The 18521-nt window shown below is 33.9% G+C and overlaps 3 protein-coding genes across 8 annotated transcripts in view; 1 reads left to right on the top strand and 2 right to left on the bottom strand.

Moving 5' to 3' along the window:
• Positions 1-356: 356 nt before the first annotated feature.
• On the top strand, positions 357-6524 carry LOC143340815 (uncharacterized). Of its 3 annotated transcripts, none has more exons than XM_076763146.1 (8): positions 357-449; positions 1575-1649; positions 1763-1963; positions 2054-2218; positions 2289-2438; positions 2572-2674; positions 2744-2995; positions 3221-6524. In XM_076763146.1, the coding sequence occupies exons 2-8, from the start codon at positions 1575-1577 to the stop codon at positions 4786-4788; spliced, it is 2514 nt and encodes an 837-aa protein (XP_076619261.1). In that variant the 5' UTR covers positions 357-449; the 3' UTR covers positions 4789-6524. The 3 variants fall into 3 exon arrangements, with proteins under 3 accessions (XP_076619261.1, XP_076619270.1, XP_076619278.1); XM_076763155.1 differs by having other exon boundaries at positions 389-571; XM_076763163.1 differs by lacking the exon at positions 357-449 and adding an exon at positions 716-736.
• LOC143345048 (cilia- and flagella-associated protein 70) lies at positions 5777-11405 on the bottom strand. Its single transcript, XM_076771775.1, has 21 exons — positions 11328-11405; positions 10950-11145; positions 10699-10860; positions 10321-10568; positions 10077-10253; positions 9916-10016; positions 9719-9849; positions 9494-9639; positions 9303-9448; positions 9074-9197; positions 8844-8948; positions 8580-8723; positions 8325-8507; positions 7932-8065; positions 7706-7854; positions 7462-7622; positions 7172-7318; positions 6970-7100; positions 6760-6880; positions 6535-6684; positions 5777-6396 (listed from the first exon to the last, which is right to left on the bottom strand). Exons 1-21 carry the CDS (start codon positions 11403-11405, stop codon positions 6256-6258), a joined length of 3075 nt encoding a protein of 1024 aa, XP_076627890.1. The 3' UTR covers positions 5777-6255.
• The window catches only part of LOC143340802 (uncharacterized), a 29574-nt gene continuing 22048 nt past the window's right edge, over positions 10996-18521 (bottom strand). Inside the window, exons 26-28 of one of the 4 annotated variants that reach the window (XR_013079509.1) lie at positions 15617-15775; positions 12909-13242; positions 10996-12625 (exon numbers count right to left, since the gene is read on the bottom strand). Coding sequence is in view for 3 of the 4 variants with exons in the window: in XM_076763113.1 (XP_076619228.1) it covers positions 13122-13242; positions 15617-15775 (280 nt within the window). In the remaining variant the exon portion in view is untranslated. The other 3 variants (XM_076763113.1, XM_076763123.1, XM_076763131.1) reach the window with 3 other exon arrangements.

The following is an 18521-nucleotide window of genomic DNA, read 5'->3' as shown; positions in this document are numbered from 1 at the left end:
AAAATACTTTCACATGCAACGCTAAACTATCCCTTGGGAACTTTACATTTATAATTATATCCTCGTTATCAAAATTTAGGCAATCCAATTTTCGCGGTTCAACACTTTGCTGTGCTCAAAGCAGGGATACGATTATTCGAATAGTTTAGTATTTATATTAAGTATTTGAATGTTATTGGTATTCAAGTACTATTGATAAATTTCGAATGATTGGATGATCGAATGTCGTCATTTAGATATTATTATGCAAAATTGCTTTAAATATGTTAACTCGCAGGGTTCTCTTGAGAGGGCGGTACATTCCTGAGCAGTCTTTTTAAAATTAAATTATGAATTCAGAATTGAAAACCACTGAACCGCAATAATTTTTCTTACTCGGTCGAGAACATCCGTGAGTGTTCGTGAGTGTTGCGTGTCGTGCCAATGTGTCTCTCTTAGGAAAAATAAGGGTACATACTTACATAGTGCTCGGTAGTGACATATGTGACTAATTTTTAACTGAACTATATAATACGCTTATCCGTAATGTTCTAATTTTTCTCTTCTGACAGCGTCCATTCTATTTCCAATCGTACGTTCCTATCTACACTTTAATATTCTTACTATATCGTTACATTAAACGATTTTCTCGTAGAAATGACTGCATTCCCCGCAAAACGGATTAGACATTATACGCGTATATAACCTATATTCTCAACACATATATTGATTCAATTGTAAACCTTCCATAGGAAATGTACATACATTCAATCACGTTAAATTTTTTGATTTACGTAAACCAATAAGTATATATATACGTATATGTGTATATGTATATATGCATATCTATATACGGATACGATAAATTCTATTAAAAAGAAAGTAATATCTATTGCTATAAATAAATGACATGTTTTGGTGGCCAAAGGAGATTGAAATTGATTTATATTAATAAGCTTGTTACAGAAGCGATGCAAATATTTGTTTCGACGTGATATGCAGCAGATTGTGCCATTGATTAATCTTGTTCCACTAGAAACTTCATTCTTTTTATAAGTATTATTCATTTTCATGCAAAAATAAAATATTACGTCGAATATGCTTTCTATCGTGTACGGTAGTTTGTATTCTTCGTTTAGGGAGCATGGAATTCGAACGTGAAATTCCTTACAGTATAGAACATTAGAACGTGACACGAATAAATGTCTTTGCCTCAATATTTACAATTAATCCATTGAAATTTTAATGCCCTTGTTTCGCTCAATTTCTGTTTAGTTTTTAAACGGTCGTACGACGATTAATCCGAATTTTTTACATTTTTTCGAACGAAATAACTACAGACGAAAACTGTTTCTGTATTGTGAAAGAAACAGGTTATTTGAACTTGTGATTTTTTTCAATGATTCCAAAGAGAAATACGAAATATTGTAAATATTTTGAAATCTGTGACCTCCAATTATTCAATAATTTTCTTGGGTCATTTTAAAGAAATTATGTTAATAATCTAAAGATTAAGTAGTCCCATATTTATAAGCAGCAGTGTGTATTAGTAAATGAAGTTTTAATCTGTGTTTCTTTTGGTTTTGATATTGCAGATGGCATCTAGCGCGCTTGAAGAAAAAATCAATAAAATTAGGCAACAAAATGAAGAAATTAAAAGAAGATATGAGGTATACCTATCTGTTGTGTAAATATAATTACAATTGTATTGTAATATATCTTTAAAGTCATTCAATATGTAGCTGTACTCTGTCACCTTATACTCAATGTACTTCATTGTCAGGAAGTGGAAGAGGATAAAAAGAATGCAGCAAAATTAAATGCTTTGGTGCAAATGGTGCCATCATCAGACTGGCCAGAAAGGAGGGAACCCCCAGAATTTTCAAATCCACCTAAAACCAAACAAAAACCAGTCAAAGAAAAACACGAGTACATGCCACAATCTCACATTATCGAAGGAAAGAAGATACACTCATTTGCTCAAGTATGTAACAAGATTTCATACAGAATTTCTTAAAATGCCTATAATCACTGCAATTATATTAAACTTTTGTTTAATTATATTATATTATAGGGAGAAGGACCACCACCAGATCCTAAATACAATTTCCTGGCTGATTCAGAGCGAGAAGAACCAGGTGTGGAGCATGCAAAAGAAACTTCTGGAAATAGATCTCACAATAAAGTAATAAGAGGCAGTTTCAGGAAGAAAACTGGTGGAAGAGAGAGCATACAGAAAGTGTGTAATAATATTGTTTTCGTAAATTTAGTTACTTTTGTAAAATATAAAGAAATTTAACTTTATGCAGGATAGTAAAGTATATAAAGGGAACTACAGGGATGACTCTCAACCAGGATATGATGCATGGAGAGCAGAACGGAATCGTATCGACGAAGATCGCATCAGCAGGCAAAGAACGGCGGAAGGCAATTGGCGCAGAGAATGGGATAATGATAAAGTATGATCGCACCTTCGTTCTATTTGGCAAAACATAAATAAATATATGTAAAACATAAATAAAAATTTTAAACATCACCAAATTCTTAACACTTCTAAGAGTATGTCGTATCATCTGTAACTTTACGTTACAGATGCATATTATAGACGACGTAACGAAGAAAGCAACAAGGCCCGTATTGGCAGACTTTGCAAAGAAAGATCATAAAGACTCTGATAGGAGATACTATACGAATAGTATGTATAGTCTATAATTAATCTTCCTTGCATTGTATGAATTGCAGTATTAAATCATATTCTTTATAGATAATGAATATGCTAATCATACCCGAGGCGGAAGTCGCGGTTCTCATCGTGGTTCGTCGAAGAACTTTTACGGGAATTACGAGAACCGATCTCACAATACATACGATCAACATAGAAACAATGCAGCGATGCCAGCAAAAATTCCATTGTCTCCAACTTCAGAAGGAAGAACAGTTACTGCAACTGATAAAAGTATCAAGGTTACAGTTAATCAAAGCAACGTATCGAAAGGTCCGATGATGAGCGTTAAAGGTATTTTGTTAACTACATTTTACATAATCTTTTGCTAAAGTATCGAAATACATAAATGTTTGCCCTCTACCGAGAAAACATATGGCTCCATTCTCCCGAATTTTGTTAATTTTTTTCGTAAAAACTAACATCAATCAACCCAATATTTATGAACTACCAGTAAAAATGCTCGAGGTATTTATTTTCTTTTAATTGCCTTATTTTACTATAGCTTGTAAATTTTAGTGAACACGCCAAATATAGTTGGAACTGGGAGAGTCGGGCCACGACAGAGGTCTCGCGTTACGTATAGTAGCTATTTGGATACCGAAGCACCAATGTCAGAAGTTGAGCCTTTCTTTCGTCAAAAGTCATTTGAGGATAAGTCAAAGGGAACCTACTTCAATAATCAGAAGTCTCCCAATGTGAAAAGGTCTCAATCTCTGAAAAAGAAGGACGGCGAATCAAAGTATTTATATAATCCGAGGAAAGAAATGAGAAAAGAAGATAATGATACTAATTCTCAGAGGCATCATGAAAGCGAAGTTAGATCTTACGCGCAGAAAGATTTGCAAAAATCTCATTCTGCTAAATCACCGAAGCTCATGAGAAGAAACGTAAATGCAATGAAACAGGATCCCTCGAACGAGAATGTCCCGAGAAAATGCGAAACTCGCGAATGCTTGAATAACGATTCAACGGAACATGAAAATAACGTTATAATTGAGAATAGCGAGACGTTAGAAACATCCAAATCCGCTCTAATATTTGATCAGATTAAAGTATCTAATACAGAGAGTGAAGAACAAACTGATAAGAAGGAGATTGCAAGCGATACAACAGCAAAACAGGAAACGGGAGAAACTTCTTTGACTACGTTGTCGCATATAGAAAATTTTGATGGGATTACCAAAGATGATACAAATATAAACAGTCTCGAGAACGTAAGTGATTATTCGCAGCTGCTTGTAAATAATTTAACGGACGATTTACAAAACTGTAATATGTCTTCCGAGGCGTTGGTTCCGAATAATGTTAAGTGCGAAAAGGAACTTGTGCCAAATGAAAGCAATAACGTCTCCAACGGTATCGTTGAGCTAGAAGAAGAAGCATATTCGAACAAAGATAATCAGCAATCATTGGAACAAGTCAGCCAGGAACTTGTGCCAAACGAAAGCAATAATGTCTCTAACGATATCGTTCAGTTAAAAGAAGAAGGACTTTCGAGCAAAAATGATCCACAGTTATTGGAACAAGTCAGCCAGGAACTTGTGCCAAACGGAAGCAATAATGTCTCTGACGATATCGTTGAACTAGGAGAAGAAGCACTTTCGAGCAAAGATAATCAACAGTCATTGGAACAAGTCAACCAGGAGCTTGTGCCAAACGAAAAAAATATCTCCAATAATAACGTTAAGCTAGAAGTTCATTCGAGCAAAGATGATCAGCAATCGTCGGAACAAGTCACTGAACAGATTGCAAATAATAACTTTAATGATATCAAAAATGAAGATACCGAACAACGAAGTGCACTAGCGACAACCGATGCCGCTATTTTTTCGGAGATCGAAACATATTCTGTGATAGAAGCTAAGAATCAATCAATTAACAACGAGTTAATAGAGGAAAAAGCACCGATCGCAGGTGAAAAAACAGATGAAAGCGTTGACAACTCTAATATAAATTTAAAGAACGCTGCGAATTCGAAAGTAAATGCGGATAATATTCTTAGCGACGTGAGCGTGAATGGAGATTCGACGGAAATGAATAAAGAGAAAACGGAAAAGATACAAGATGTGGAGGAAGAACTGTAAAATATTACAATAAGAAAACAGTATCAGTTATCAATAACACAATCGAATCGATTATATCGATATCTTTTTTGGTATCGAAAACATTTTTGTTGCTCGCTTCTGTCGAAAATATTCTCTCGATACATAATCAGGAGTAGATTTTACAACGACAGACATCGTCACATTTCCTTTTAATTATTAGAATTTAGATTGTTACTTTTGAATTTCTTATCGTTCTTAAGCAATTTTCGAGAGTAGAAGAAAACTAACGTTTAATTTATTGATTCATTGTCGTCCATGAGAATTAGAAATATCGTCATAAATTGTTGAGTCTGTTGGTCAAGATTATTAAAAGATATTTTAGATACTTTCAAAACTACGCTTTCGGAATTCGCTGATTAACTAAGTGATACTAATTGCGCACAATCATATTGATGTTACTTGTTTAATCCTTTACGGCTTTACTTCTGTCATTTTCTTACGATACTGTCGTTATAAACGAAAAGCTGTTTCTTTTTCTTTGTTAAATACGTACGAAATAGTGTATGAATTCAACCGAAGTGTAATATTCTTTACGTTGTAAAAAATTTACTTTTATTTTTCTGTTTTTGTGAGATGAAATTCCGCAAAGGATTTAACGCACTCGAAGTTAATTGTTACAGCGCTTTCGTGTACGTAGAAAACAAAATCACGACTCAAATTTCTGATATTTTGTATAAAATTCTACGACAATAGATCGCACTTGAATAATATTTTTATAATTGGCTATAATGATTAGCTATATATTAGACATTTATATGTGTATATCTTTTAAATATCCTAGAAGGAAAAAAAGAAGAAAAATTAATACGTCGATATCCCGAGAGCTGTTGATTCAAAAAGCAACAGTCACGTATAATATTCTAAACGGTACACTATGTTTATTTGATCTTAAACAAGGATCAATGTTATGATACTTTATAGTCTATACATATATATACATATTTATTTACATCTTTTTACTAAAAGATTATTTATTGTATGTTTCTCTTTTTTTTTATTATATAATATTTTTGTTAACTTTTTGCTTTATGTTTTCAATTTTATTTACACGAGCAACTAATCGGCTAATGTATGAAAATCGCACCGCCACATATTACGTAGAAAAGAAGGAATTAAAAATAATTGAAAGATGAAGATAATTATGATTTGTGGATCTGTCTATCTATGATCTTGCTTTTGCAAAAAAAACAAAAAATTAGCGAAATAAATTGGTAAACTTGGAAGCTTCTTTAATGAAATGTAACTACGTTTGTGTTCAAATTTTTGGATATTTCCACGCGTGAAATTATACGCATAAAATTCTATTTTTTTTCTTTTCGATCGCTAATTTTTTTTCAGCAAAATTGCATTATTTTCATATGTTAAGTGCCATTGTGATCTTTTTCTTACAGACATACTTTTTTTATTTTTTGTTATTTTTTTTTTTATATTAGTGCCATTACCGTTTTAAAATTGTTCCTCAAACATCTCTTCGCTATAATCCTCGATAAGATCGTCAGATTCTGTTACCAAAATTGGTGGTGCATAATCCAAAGCCTCCATCGAGTTTGTTATTCTCAGCCACAGTTTTCTATTTTTAAGATTATTCTGATACATGAAAAAAAGAATAAACAATAAAAGTTGTTAATACAGACGCATTGTCTATTCTTCTGTGGTTTACAACGCCATTCAATATTAAAAATGAAACTTTTAATAAATTAAATAATGTTTCGAAATACGACTCACTTTTATCATTTCCCTATAACACTGACAAAACTCGTCGTATCTTCTAAGAGACATGTTCAACAAACATAAATACCCCCATATATCTGGATTGCGATTATCGATTCGATTCGCTTCCGACAGAGCTGTTTCTGCCTCTTGAAACTCATTCAGCTTGAGCGGAGTACATTAAAAAATTATATTCTATCGATCGAAGCGTTTTAGTTTATTCAAAGAATTGCCTCTTACTTCGTAGCAACTTATGCCAGCACCTAACCATGTTTGCGAAGTTGGCGAGGACTTGCATGCGCTTAGAAAAATTTTTTTCGCGCGTTCGTAGTCACCAGCTTCGAAACAATGATACCCCAGTCTAAGAAATTATACTTATGAACACATTATGGGTTTTCCAAGTCATGGAAATGTTTGATGCGATTAAAATAGCATTAGTATTGTTGTTACCTCACTTCCACTAAATGCAAATTGTTAGGTCTATCGAACAACATGCGTGTAAATTCATAGCATTCTATAGCTTGTTCCTTGTTGCCCAATTTTAAGTAGCAGTGACCCATTAGACTACCGATTGAATAATCCTACGAAAAATCGATATCAAGAATGAAACCAATCTATAGAATTTTAAATCGCACAAGTCAATGACACAAACCATTCCGTACGTGCATTTAATTTCTTCTAAATGAGAAAGCGCGTCTTCGAATCTACCGGACAAATAATGCTCCACCGCCATGTAGTACAGGAAATGAGTAGATCTATTAGAATTAGACATTTCCTCTGCCAATGCAATTCCTGCAAACTGCAAACGACCGTAATACAATATTTCAAAGAAGAAGAAATTAATGTTGGTAGCAATGTAACAATCAGTTCCGGTGTATTGTTTTCAAAACTAATTTTTAGCTGTAATTGGATGTACTATGCTTTATGTAAAATATGTTTTACTTCGCAGAGATTCAACTTCAATAGAAATTTTGTCGTCATCATGTAGACATTATTCTCGGGACAATGAAACGTGAACCACGCGAGTGGTTCTTCGGTAAGTTTTATTACTTGATTCTTGTCTCTTATACATTTCTCTGCTACGCGAAGCGTGAGATCTACTCCTGCAATATTGACAAACAATTGGATCTTATTAAATACATAGTTACATACATATTAAAAGCTACTTTACAATTCAAGGGGCTACCTGGATAATATTCTGTTCGCAAATAGAAAAGATGCAAAATGGCCCAGCCCTCAAAAAATCTTGGATAAAAATCTGTGATGGCTCTGAAGAAAATTTCTGCCTGTTTGTACTCTTGTTCTTCGAACAGGATCATCGCGTAAAATAGTAATCTATAATCACTAGAATTTACTATTTGCTCGTGATTAAAACTTATGACTTGGGAAGAATCTAAGAGCAAGTTGCTTACGCGAACACGTATTGCCTATTTAATGCAAGCGCTTCTAAACAGCATTGTTTCGCGCGTTCGGTATCACCGATCTTTTTAAGAAAAATCGCATACTTCGTCCAAGGTTCTGGGTTAGTTTTATACGTCGTTATTACCTGCAGAAAGAACCATCATCCAGTAAATTTTAAACCCAATTGTTTAAATTCAATAGTATAATCCACACGGGGTACCAATACGACACACATTATTTTAATATGTTTAGAATATTGCCTAGAAATAATAAAAATTTCGCGTAAAGGTTGTGGGACAGGGAAAAAATTTGACTATTTTATTCATAGTACATTAAAAGTGAAAATATGCAACGCGCGGCGTGTTTTCTTTATTACTACGGAATAAACTGAGCTAAGCGTTTACTGTCGTGTAATAACGCTTCGCTTTATCCAAGTCTTCAAGTTCGTAAGCCTCTTCGGCGTAAAAATACAACAGTTTCGCATTCACGGCGTGTGGCAGATCCTGAACGTGTCGGCCTTCGACGATTTTATTGATAGCTATGTGCATCTGTTCGACCAAGTACGTGTACACAGATGCGATGAAATTCTGCGAATAAAGTCGTTCGATATAGAAAATAGTATTACGTTCGCATATACAGATATGTATATGTGTTAGTACTTGAGTTTTGTTCGAATCAATTAGGTTCAAAGGCATCCGGAACCTTTGATCTAGCAGCATTGTGACTTTCGCTTTCAGTGTGTTACGTATAGATATATATATCCCAGTTTTATAAAGATATTGCATGAAGCATGTTAACTCATCCTGAAATTTGCATATTTAACGTATTATTTTATTTTTCGATTTTAATTGACGTACAGTGACCCGCAACTATTTAAATCGTTTCGTCTCATTTTGTACAGCGTAATAGATTTATCGATTTACCAATTTAGAATCGTAGCAGTATTTTCTCGGTTCTTTTTCTTCGTCGGTATTCTTTCCATCGATTGTGAACAACTCGGGATTCTTTTCATTTTCATCGCGAAAATCCTAGCTTGAAGAAGTGAAAATTCCAATTGTAATATTTAAATCCCATTGATTAACATTTGACGATTTTCTAAGCATCTATATTTTATTCCTATGTTTTAGTATTTTATATTTTATACGATTCATACTCGATAACATTCCGTGATAACTTCGACCAATTTTTGAACGCAACACTTGTATTGTTGTTCTGCCACGTCACCGGTGTAGACGTAGGGCGTCTTTTTCTCAATTTTCGGAATCAAAAGTTTGATTCTGTGAAAATATCATCTCACCTTACCTTTTAGTATATTGAGTTATGCAAGCAGTATAAAAATAAATAAATAATACAGCAACGATGGAATTTATAACAGTATTCACAAATTCGAGAAGTCTTGCATGATTCTACAAGGGACGAGAGATTGATAGACTTCGATTTCGATTACAATAATGGTAGGTTCTCCAGTTTCTGACATCAACGGTGTACTCGAGGGAACTTCCGGTTCGGATTGTTCTGACTGTGAATTCTAGAATTCAATGATTTCGTTAAAAAAAAAGACAATTAAGTACACCGTCATTTTTACCTTTGACGTTTTATGTTTCTTTGTCTCTCTGGTCCGCATTTCTGGAACAAAGATATTATTCTCGAGACCAACTTTCTCGGATATATCTGTGACATTATAAGTATACAATTGGCCCACGATCCGGCAACTTCCCTCTGCAAAAGGAAGAATTTTTCTTTAATGAACACTTCGTCGACGTCTTCGTGAATTAGTTTAAAAAATAACGTGGTTTACTTCCTGGGAAAAGAAGCTCCGAAACATCAACGTAGCACTGGTATAGCTGTGACTTCGGTAATGAGCTGACCTTAGACTTCGCCGAAGAGTTTTTCTCGGTCATTATGAATTGGAATGGCCAATATTTGTACCTTCAAATTTTTAGTACCTTCGTTTACTAGATTTAATAGCGCTTTTAAGTAGCGCGTTTTTAATACCTCATAATATGATTTTGCGTCGCTTCGATTCCCGTTTTCCATAAAATACATCGATGTACGGCGTTCCATTCGATTCGTGGCGCGTCATCGCACACCATTTCCTAAAATAACAATAATTTGCAATATAGAATGTATTCTATAAAAACTAATAATAATAGTACCGCCAGATTTATCTGCTTCTTAAACATATTCTTCACTCCCATAAAATCACAGTCCAGTTTATACTTCGACAGTCTGGACCTATTTTCAAAATTGTTCAATGTATTCCAACGCTTGGTCCTTTCGACGTCACGGAATTTCATCCATTTTCCATGATCGAAAATTACATTTTCAGGGACCTGATATCAAACAATGAGTTTGTTAAACCGCAGATTTATCAGCGGCAGTATACGGCAACCATCGTACCTCAGCATCTATGTACGCTATAGTGCCAGCTTTGTACTCCAAATTTTCCGTGAACGATTCTGGCGGATTGTAAATACTCTCCACCGTAATGTTAAGAAAATTCACTTTTTCGCTCGTTCGAATCAACGGTATACCATCTTGTAAAACATTTACCGTCAAAAGGGGGAGATTCTGCCACGGAGTTAGTGTACCGTCGTAAGAAAACTGTGGCGTTTCTAGTATCAGTTTCTCAGTGAAATATTCTTCGCCTAAAAGATTTGTATATTTTCTAACAAACGATCGTTACTTAAAAAAAATCACGGTCACCAAGAGAAGTTTTATTCGTAATCTGGTTTAACATTTTTAGATAAAGATTATCAGTGACAAGGTTTCCAGCACCTAATACTATCGGCATTAGATCGAGATTACAGATTCCCAATAATCTCGGCGTAAGTGTAGACGCAGACTTGGTAGTAAATATCGATCGTTTTTTAACTTCGCTGATAGTGACGGTAGAACGTTCTTCTTCTTCTTCGTTTTCTGCGATATACTCAACCTTTACTGCAAGTAAAACATTACTTGTAAATAAAGTATATAAATGACGGTATGGTTAACTATATTATTAAGGAGGGAGTCATTTTAATTTTTACTTAAAATTGGAGTCGATACAATTGAATCAAGACTTTCTCGATCGTTTATAATAACTGGCAAATAGACTACGAAATCGACGTCGTGAACTGATAATTTCTCATCGCAATTTGCTTCCACGAATACAGGAGTACTTTCACCCAAAATAATTCCATTATGTTCCACTTTGAATATCACCTGTATGTCGTCCTTTCTAATCTAAATTATTCGAAAACTTAAAAAATAATTTGAAGGTACAAAATTTCTGTCTAAAACAAAATAAAATTTTAAATTCGGCTTGAAAGTTATGCTACAAATTTGAATAACCAACGTTACATTTACGATCATTGGGAAACGAGTTTTTAATTTTGTTTATAAAACAGTTCTTGCCGAATACTTACTATATTTTCAATGGTATTTACAATTATTTCGAGTTTCTTCTCTGTTAACGAACTTTGCTGCAATAACGACTGCTCCATTTTATTGAAAAATGAAATCCTGATAATTAATGTAAAAAGCACTACGATTCGGTGCTTCTGCTGTTTGAAAAACAAAAAAAAAACAAAGAACAAACTTCAAAAATTCACGATAAAATATGGGGTCGCATTATAATATTAATTTTATTACTTAACAATATATAATTTGTTCAATAAATTAGTATTACACGTATGCGCGATGTATTTATGATTAAATACGTACGATATATAAATACAAACATTATAAATAATTTATTGCACTACGACGAGGGACGGTCAATCAATTGCACGGTTCGCTTGGTTATCACTTCAGTTCATAAATTATGAAATTGGATCGAATTCACCCATTCTGAGCAAGTTCCACGTTGTTTCATCGATTTGTACACAACTATTTATGTATTTACATCGAAAACAGCGTCGTTTCTTTTGCGTTTATAAAATTTTCAATTGTATATTCAAATTATCTAGTATTTATTTTAAATTATCTCAAAAACCTTTGAAATGGAATCATTGCCATGAGCAATGTTTTCCTTTCTTCAAGGAAAATCATGCATAATTTTCTTCCTGCAACTCCTTGTAGAAGAGTTGGTGAAGTAAGAAAAGGTAAAAATTCTTTGAGATACTCTGCTTGAGCTAAAATTTTCAAGCTTACCAACAAGAAACTTATAATTAATTGTTCAATAAAACTTAATATCGTTTCTTTACGTATATCACATTTTATTTTATTAACAGTATATAAAGACGAGTACCTCTTCAAATGGGAAAAGGCGTAAAATAGAGCAACGATCTGTGAAATTTCTATAGAAATTTTCCGAAGTTAAATTTTTATCTAATTAGTACTGTATTACCAAATTTTATAAAGAACGCATTAAGACGTTATAAACTGATGGTGCTTCGAAATCGTGTAAACTATCTGCACAGGTCAAGGCACTAAGATTCCAAATTCAAGTGTCATGTCAGCAACAAATTTTATATTAAATCGAAAATCATACAGAAGTATCGATCGATTAAATTTTTCGTTTATTATCATATTTAAAAAGTTTGTCTTTACACATTCTACTTTTGCTATCTTCGCTATGCCTTCAGAGCAATGGCTATACTGCGTAATATAGGAAGGTTTATTTACACAATGTGAATTTCTTATATTCAGAGTTTCTTCGATTAAAACATATTTCCCGAAGAGAACAATTTTATAAAATGAAATCGGCGAATTCCCGAAACACCTGAAACCGAAAATCGAAAACGAGTGTTAAGACAAGGTAGAATCGCGTCCGGTACGAAAAATATATTCATAAAAATCCACGTTATGTAAATAAGCGTTTCTCATTTGAACGTAACGCGCGAGTATACTGCTTGTTGCACGGTATAAAAAGAAATGTACGAATGTACATTTGAGTATCAAAACGTTACAGACGGATATCAGTCGACTAGCAGGACGATCGTATTTTCTTCTTTTGCATGGCTAAACGTGCGATTAAATTCGGAGGAAAAACCATAGATTCGTACCCGGAGAGAAATATCAGCGAGTGTGGAAAAAATGTCTTATCTAAAATTTCTCTCCGTGCGCTTTAGGTCTCGTCTGACGCGCTACTGGACGCGAAATAACAGTTCGAATCGACGGGCAACTCGATGGACGAAATCCAGGTGGCGCTACGCGTCTCGAAATCATTTCGATCTTATCGATCGCACGATCATTTTCGACGGAAACGATCAACTAAATTAAAGGGTCTTCAAGGTCTTCTCGATGTGCCTCAACGTTGTTTCCGGCACAGCGTCTGTTAACGCTTTCTGAAATCCTTCGTAGATCATCAGACATCGAAACATCCTTTTCGTATGGTTTCTGTGAAATTAGAATAAAGTAACATTTTTTATTGGGCACGGGAAGAAAATCTTATCCTATGATTTTTCTTTTTTTTTTATTATAACAGTCAGGATCGATGGTAATACATATCATAAAAGACGTTTATGGTACTCCTTGAAACAGCCCCCTAAACATAAACCTGGATTATCCTTACACCCACTGCAAAAGTAATTAGTGTTTTTTCGTAATCCTTTAGCGAAACATTGTCTACATCTTTTCCTTTTTATTCTATTCTGTTCGTCTCTTGATAACATTTCGGGCAAATGCTCATGTTGCAGCAAAGTAGGAGGTATATTTTCTTGATTATTTTCGAATAAGAATGCGTTGATAATGCATAGACGAAAATTAAAAAAGATCATCTTCTTTGTTGAAGGTGAGTATTTTGAATACAGAAAAAAAGAATTTAACAATAAAGTTTCTACAATATTTATCCATAATTTAATGTACCATTTAAATGTTTTTCTAAGACAACTGTAATAAAACAACATTTGATCCTTCTTGTAGGTATCATTCATAAATGCATTATACATGTATAATGCTAAGGGCTTTTTATATTTTTCTTTTCTTTTGTTTTCCAATTCTATAAAATCTGCTTTAAATTCGCTTGAGATAAACAAAACTTCTTTTTTATCTTGAAATTTACCCATCATAATATTGTTTTTGTGACGAAATATCATTTCACCTTTTGCAAGCTTTGCCTTAACAACATGTATATTATTTCCATTTCTGAAGTTTTGTAAAGTGCCTGTGCAATAAGTTTTGGCATCAAGTAGTTGTTTAGATAATTCGAAACTGGTATAAAAACTATCCATATAGACAGAATGTCCTTTTTGTAGAAAATCTTCTAATAAATGTAGAACTACTTTTGTTGCGTGTTTCTTGCCACCGCCATCGATACCGCTTCCTTTATACGCGTTGATTCGAAGAGTTATTCCCGAACTTTCTGTTAAAACATATAATTTGACACTGTATTTATATCTTTTACCAGGCATGTAATCTAATTTGCCTCTCCAAGGGACCTGTGTCTCATGTATTGAAAGTTCTTTTAATGGGTAGTATACTTGTTTCATTTTATCATTGAAGTAATCAATAATTGGCTGTATCTTGTTCAAACTATTATTATCTTCGTTGTTTGAAGAGAAATGCAAAGAACTTAAAATTTCTTGAAACCTGTTCCTGCTCATATGTTGCAAGAAACAAGTGAAATTAAACAGCCTCTGTGTACTCCAATAATTTTGTAATTGAGGACATTTAATTGTGCCCATATGTAATAACAGACCAAGAAATATTTTAAACTCTGCTACTGTTAATTCTTTCCATTGATCACCTTTCCTGCTCTCTCCATATTTATTCGTTTCAATAACAATATTTGAGAAAAACGTCTTATCAAATAGCAGTTCAAAGAAATTATAAGGATCTGGTCCACTGGGTGAATACTTCAAACCAGCATCTTCTTGAAATTGAAATTTCTTGAATTTGCCATTGCACATCCATTTTCCATCATTTTCTATCACTTCTATACATTCGTTTAATTCTTTGCTCTCTGATTCACTGTTACTCTCACTTTCATTATCCATTTCTTCAGATACTGTTTCACTGTCTTCATTATCTGTCTCTATAAGATTTGTACTCGTGTTTTCCTGCCAATTTATTTCACTATCATCGCTATCGTATATATTCATTCTCTGCCTTTTAGTTCGTTTCAGTTCCAATATAAAATCTTCACCTTCATCTTCGCTGCTTATAATTTGATATGTGGATGGTCCTGGTTGTGGATTATCCATTTTTAACTTGATCTTACAATTTATGGAAGTTTCACTTTTTATACACCTTACTTTGTGATTCGTTTTTCTAATAGTATGATCACTCTTTAAAATCTGACTGTTGCCACTGATCTCTGTACATGACCCACATGCTGCGTCATCGGTTAAATGAGCGTTGCATGACTCATGTGCTGAGTCATCGGTCTCGAACGCATTAAAGACAGGGCGAATGTAAATAGTACTACTCACGTGATCTTCACGTGATTAAATTCCCATTGGTTTGCCGTACAAACGCGTTTGTACGAGCTAGGGCTGTGTTATACTGTAATAGACCGAATGTTTCGTATTTTGTTGCATCGTGTTATTATTTAAACGTAGTTTTATTTATCTCGTTTTTTATAGCGGTTTTATATCTTTTCTCTTAAAGGCAACTTGCATAAATATTTATTTATCGAAGATCTCTCTACTAATACGTTCCTGTCACAGATACTATGTGTGCATGTGACTCTGTTTAACTTACACTCTATCTATATCTTGCATTTATAGGGTGATTCTAATAACTGGACTCTAAAGAAATCTCATGCATTTACCTGGCGTCCAGATTCCCATCGATCAACAATCTTGCACCCGTGTTGAGTAACTTATCTTTCACATCTTTTGGCAACATCATGGTGTGTTCTGGTCCAATTCGATCGACTATAGAGGCCAAAAGTCTGGCCGTCGTTGCCCTCACGATAGCGTTTTGATGACTAAATAAAGAAAAAGAATGAATTTTTAACATGATCTTCCGATTCGAAGATCTTATACCGAAACCGATATACTACCGAGTATCGAAATAAGTAACGAAATTATTCAATGCACCGATATTTAACCAAAACTTTTATACAAAGACTTGAAACAATTGTTTTCGGAACTTATACAAGCCCTGGTTAAGGGAATCGTGAATTTTGTCATATGTCATAAGTCAATGCTGTCCAAACCTGAGATTCCCCCTCTCTGTGTCTGTTACTATAGTCCAGAACGTTGGTTAATTGCACATGTGTGCACATTCTGTTCATAATACGGCGTATACATATAGTGGGAGAAAGTCGCGTAAGCGGCGTAAGATATTCCACAGATAGCACTGCTTAATACTTTCATGGCCGCTGTCACGCATGCGTGATTTCATTCTGCCAAGCGGTTATCGGCCGGTGTCACGTATTCGTCACTTCGCTTACGCGGCTTTCTATATCGCTATCCACCGTAATTATCTCACGTTTGTTGAACTTTCATAGACACATTCGTGCTTTCGTATATATTTCTTTTCAACATTCTTAATAGCCTTCAATGCCTCACTTCTATCAATCTAGAACTGTATTTTTTCTCGTTCATATTGCGTCGCTAACTTTTGTATGTACCGAGAGCTCAGAAAAATTTCAAAGTATCTCGAAAAATGTCGAGGGATACAGAAGAAATATATGCTGACCCTTTGTCAGATATTGATAGCGATACAGATAAAGTATCAATCTGTAGTGATGAAGATTCTGATAGTGACAGTGACATAATGAGACGTGTTAGATCACAAGCATTACCATCATGGAATGACTCTGATGAAGATGAAAATAATCCAGATGATGAAAGTAAATGGTTGGAAATTGACATTAAACCAGAGTTTCACAATTTTATTGGACAATCTGGTGTACAGATGCACACAGGAGATTTAAATGATGTAAAAGCAGTTACAAAACTTATTATTGGGGATGACTTAATGAATTTATTTGTTACAGAATCAAATAGATATCGTTATCAGAACAGCAGTAACAGTAGTACAGGTAAAAATAAAGAATGGACTGACATAAGCATTACAGAAATGAAGCAATTTCTAGGACTCATTATAGTAATGGGATTTGTGAAGAAATCTGAGAAAGATGAATATTGGTCCACAGACCCCTTACTCTGTACACCAATCTTTGGAAACACAATGAGCAGAAACAGATTTCGCCAGATATGGAGATATTGGCACTTTAGTAATAATGATAATTGCCAAAATAGACTAGACAAAATTAGACCTGTTCTTACATATGTGACAGAGAAATTTCAAACAGTATATAAACCACAGAAAGAATTGTTTCTTGACGAAAATGTAATACCTTGGGGAGGAAGGCTCTCATCTCGTAAATATAATCCTGCAAAACTGATCAAATATGGCATACTAGTGCGAATGGTTTGTGAAGCAGTCTCTGGTTATATTTGCAAATTAGAAATATATTGTGCACAAGGAAAAACATTGCAAACTACAATTTTTTCCACATTACATCCATTCTTAAATTTATGGCACCATATATATATGGACACTTACTATAATAGTACAAAAATTACAGAAAAATTGCTAGAATATGAAACAGGCATTTGTGGAACTATAAGGAAAAACAGAGGTGTGCCAAATTGTTTAAAAAATGTAAATTTAAAAGAAAATACAACAGCATACCGCAGGAAAAACAATACCCTTATTCAAGCATGGAAAACAAAAAAGAAGCTTGTATACATGATTTCTACAATACATTCTGCTGATATGGTTGAGATTATAAATCACAAAACACATGAAAAAATGTCTAAACCTATATGTGTGGCAGAGTATGATAAATATATGAAAAGTGTGGATCGTGCAGATCAGTACCTTTCATATTATCCTATTCTTCGTAAAACAAAAAAATGGACGAAAAAAACCACATTGTATTTATTAAATTGTGCACTTTTTAATGCATATATAATTTATACAAAACTATCAGGAAGCAATATGAGATATAAAAAATTTTTATTTGCTGTTGCCCGTGTATGGCTTGATTCTACGCAAGAAACAACTGATGTTTATCCCAATGATCCAGAACCAAGTATGTTAAGTGTCACTATAATATTTGTACAAGACACACTGATTACTAATTATAATTTTTAAACAGGTACTTCTACTAAAAGAGCACCCAAATATGAACCAACTGGTAGGCTGTGTTCAGATATGAAAAAACATAGAATTGTAAAAATTATGGGTCAGGGGAAAATAAAAAATCCCAGACGGCCCTGTAGAGTATGCACTGCAGCAAAGAAAAGAAGTTCTACAGCTTTCATGTGTTCATCTTGCGGGGTTCCTCTGCATGTAGGAAAATGTTTCCAGAATTATCACACACTATCAAAATACTAAGCTAATCAGCTAGTAATACTTATTTCCGTTACAAATCATGCAGGCGAAACTCGTCATTACATAGAAAAATGTTAAGAAGTCCGTGGAGAAAAAGGTTATGAAACACTACTATACGGTTTATATTAAACACCTCTAGTTCATACGGTGCTAGTTGTAATAGTTTCTAATTAAGGAGATTACGATGGGTTTCTTTTATATAGGACGATATGAAATAAATTAAAAAAGAAGGGATTAATATCACATTTACGACCTCACGATATGAAACCTAATCACACTACCTAACCCACTGCCATGAGGTTAATGACTTACTTGAATGGCGG

The sequence above is a fragment of the Colletes latitarsis genome, chromosome 1 (genome assembly GCF_051014445.1).
Source record: "Colletes latitarsis isolate SP2378_abdomen chromosome 1, iyColLati1, whole genome shotgun sequence".
Lineage (NCBI taxonomy): Eukaryota > Metazoa > Arthropoda > Insecta > Hymenoptera > Colletidae > Colletes > Colletes latitarsis.
The sequence above is the reverse complement of the archived record's forward strand: the minus strand, read 5'-3'. Positions and strand labels throughout refer to the sequence as shown.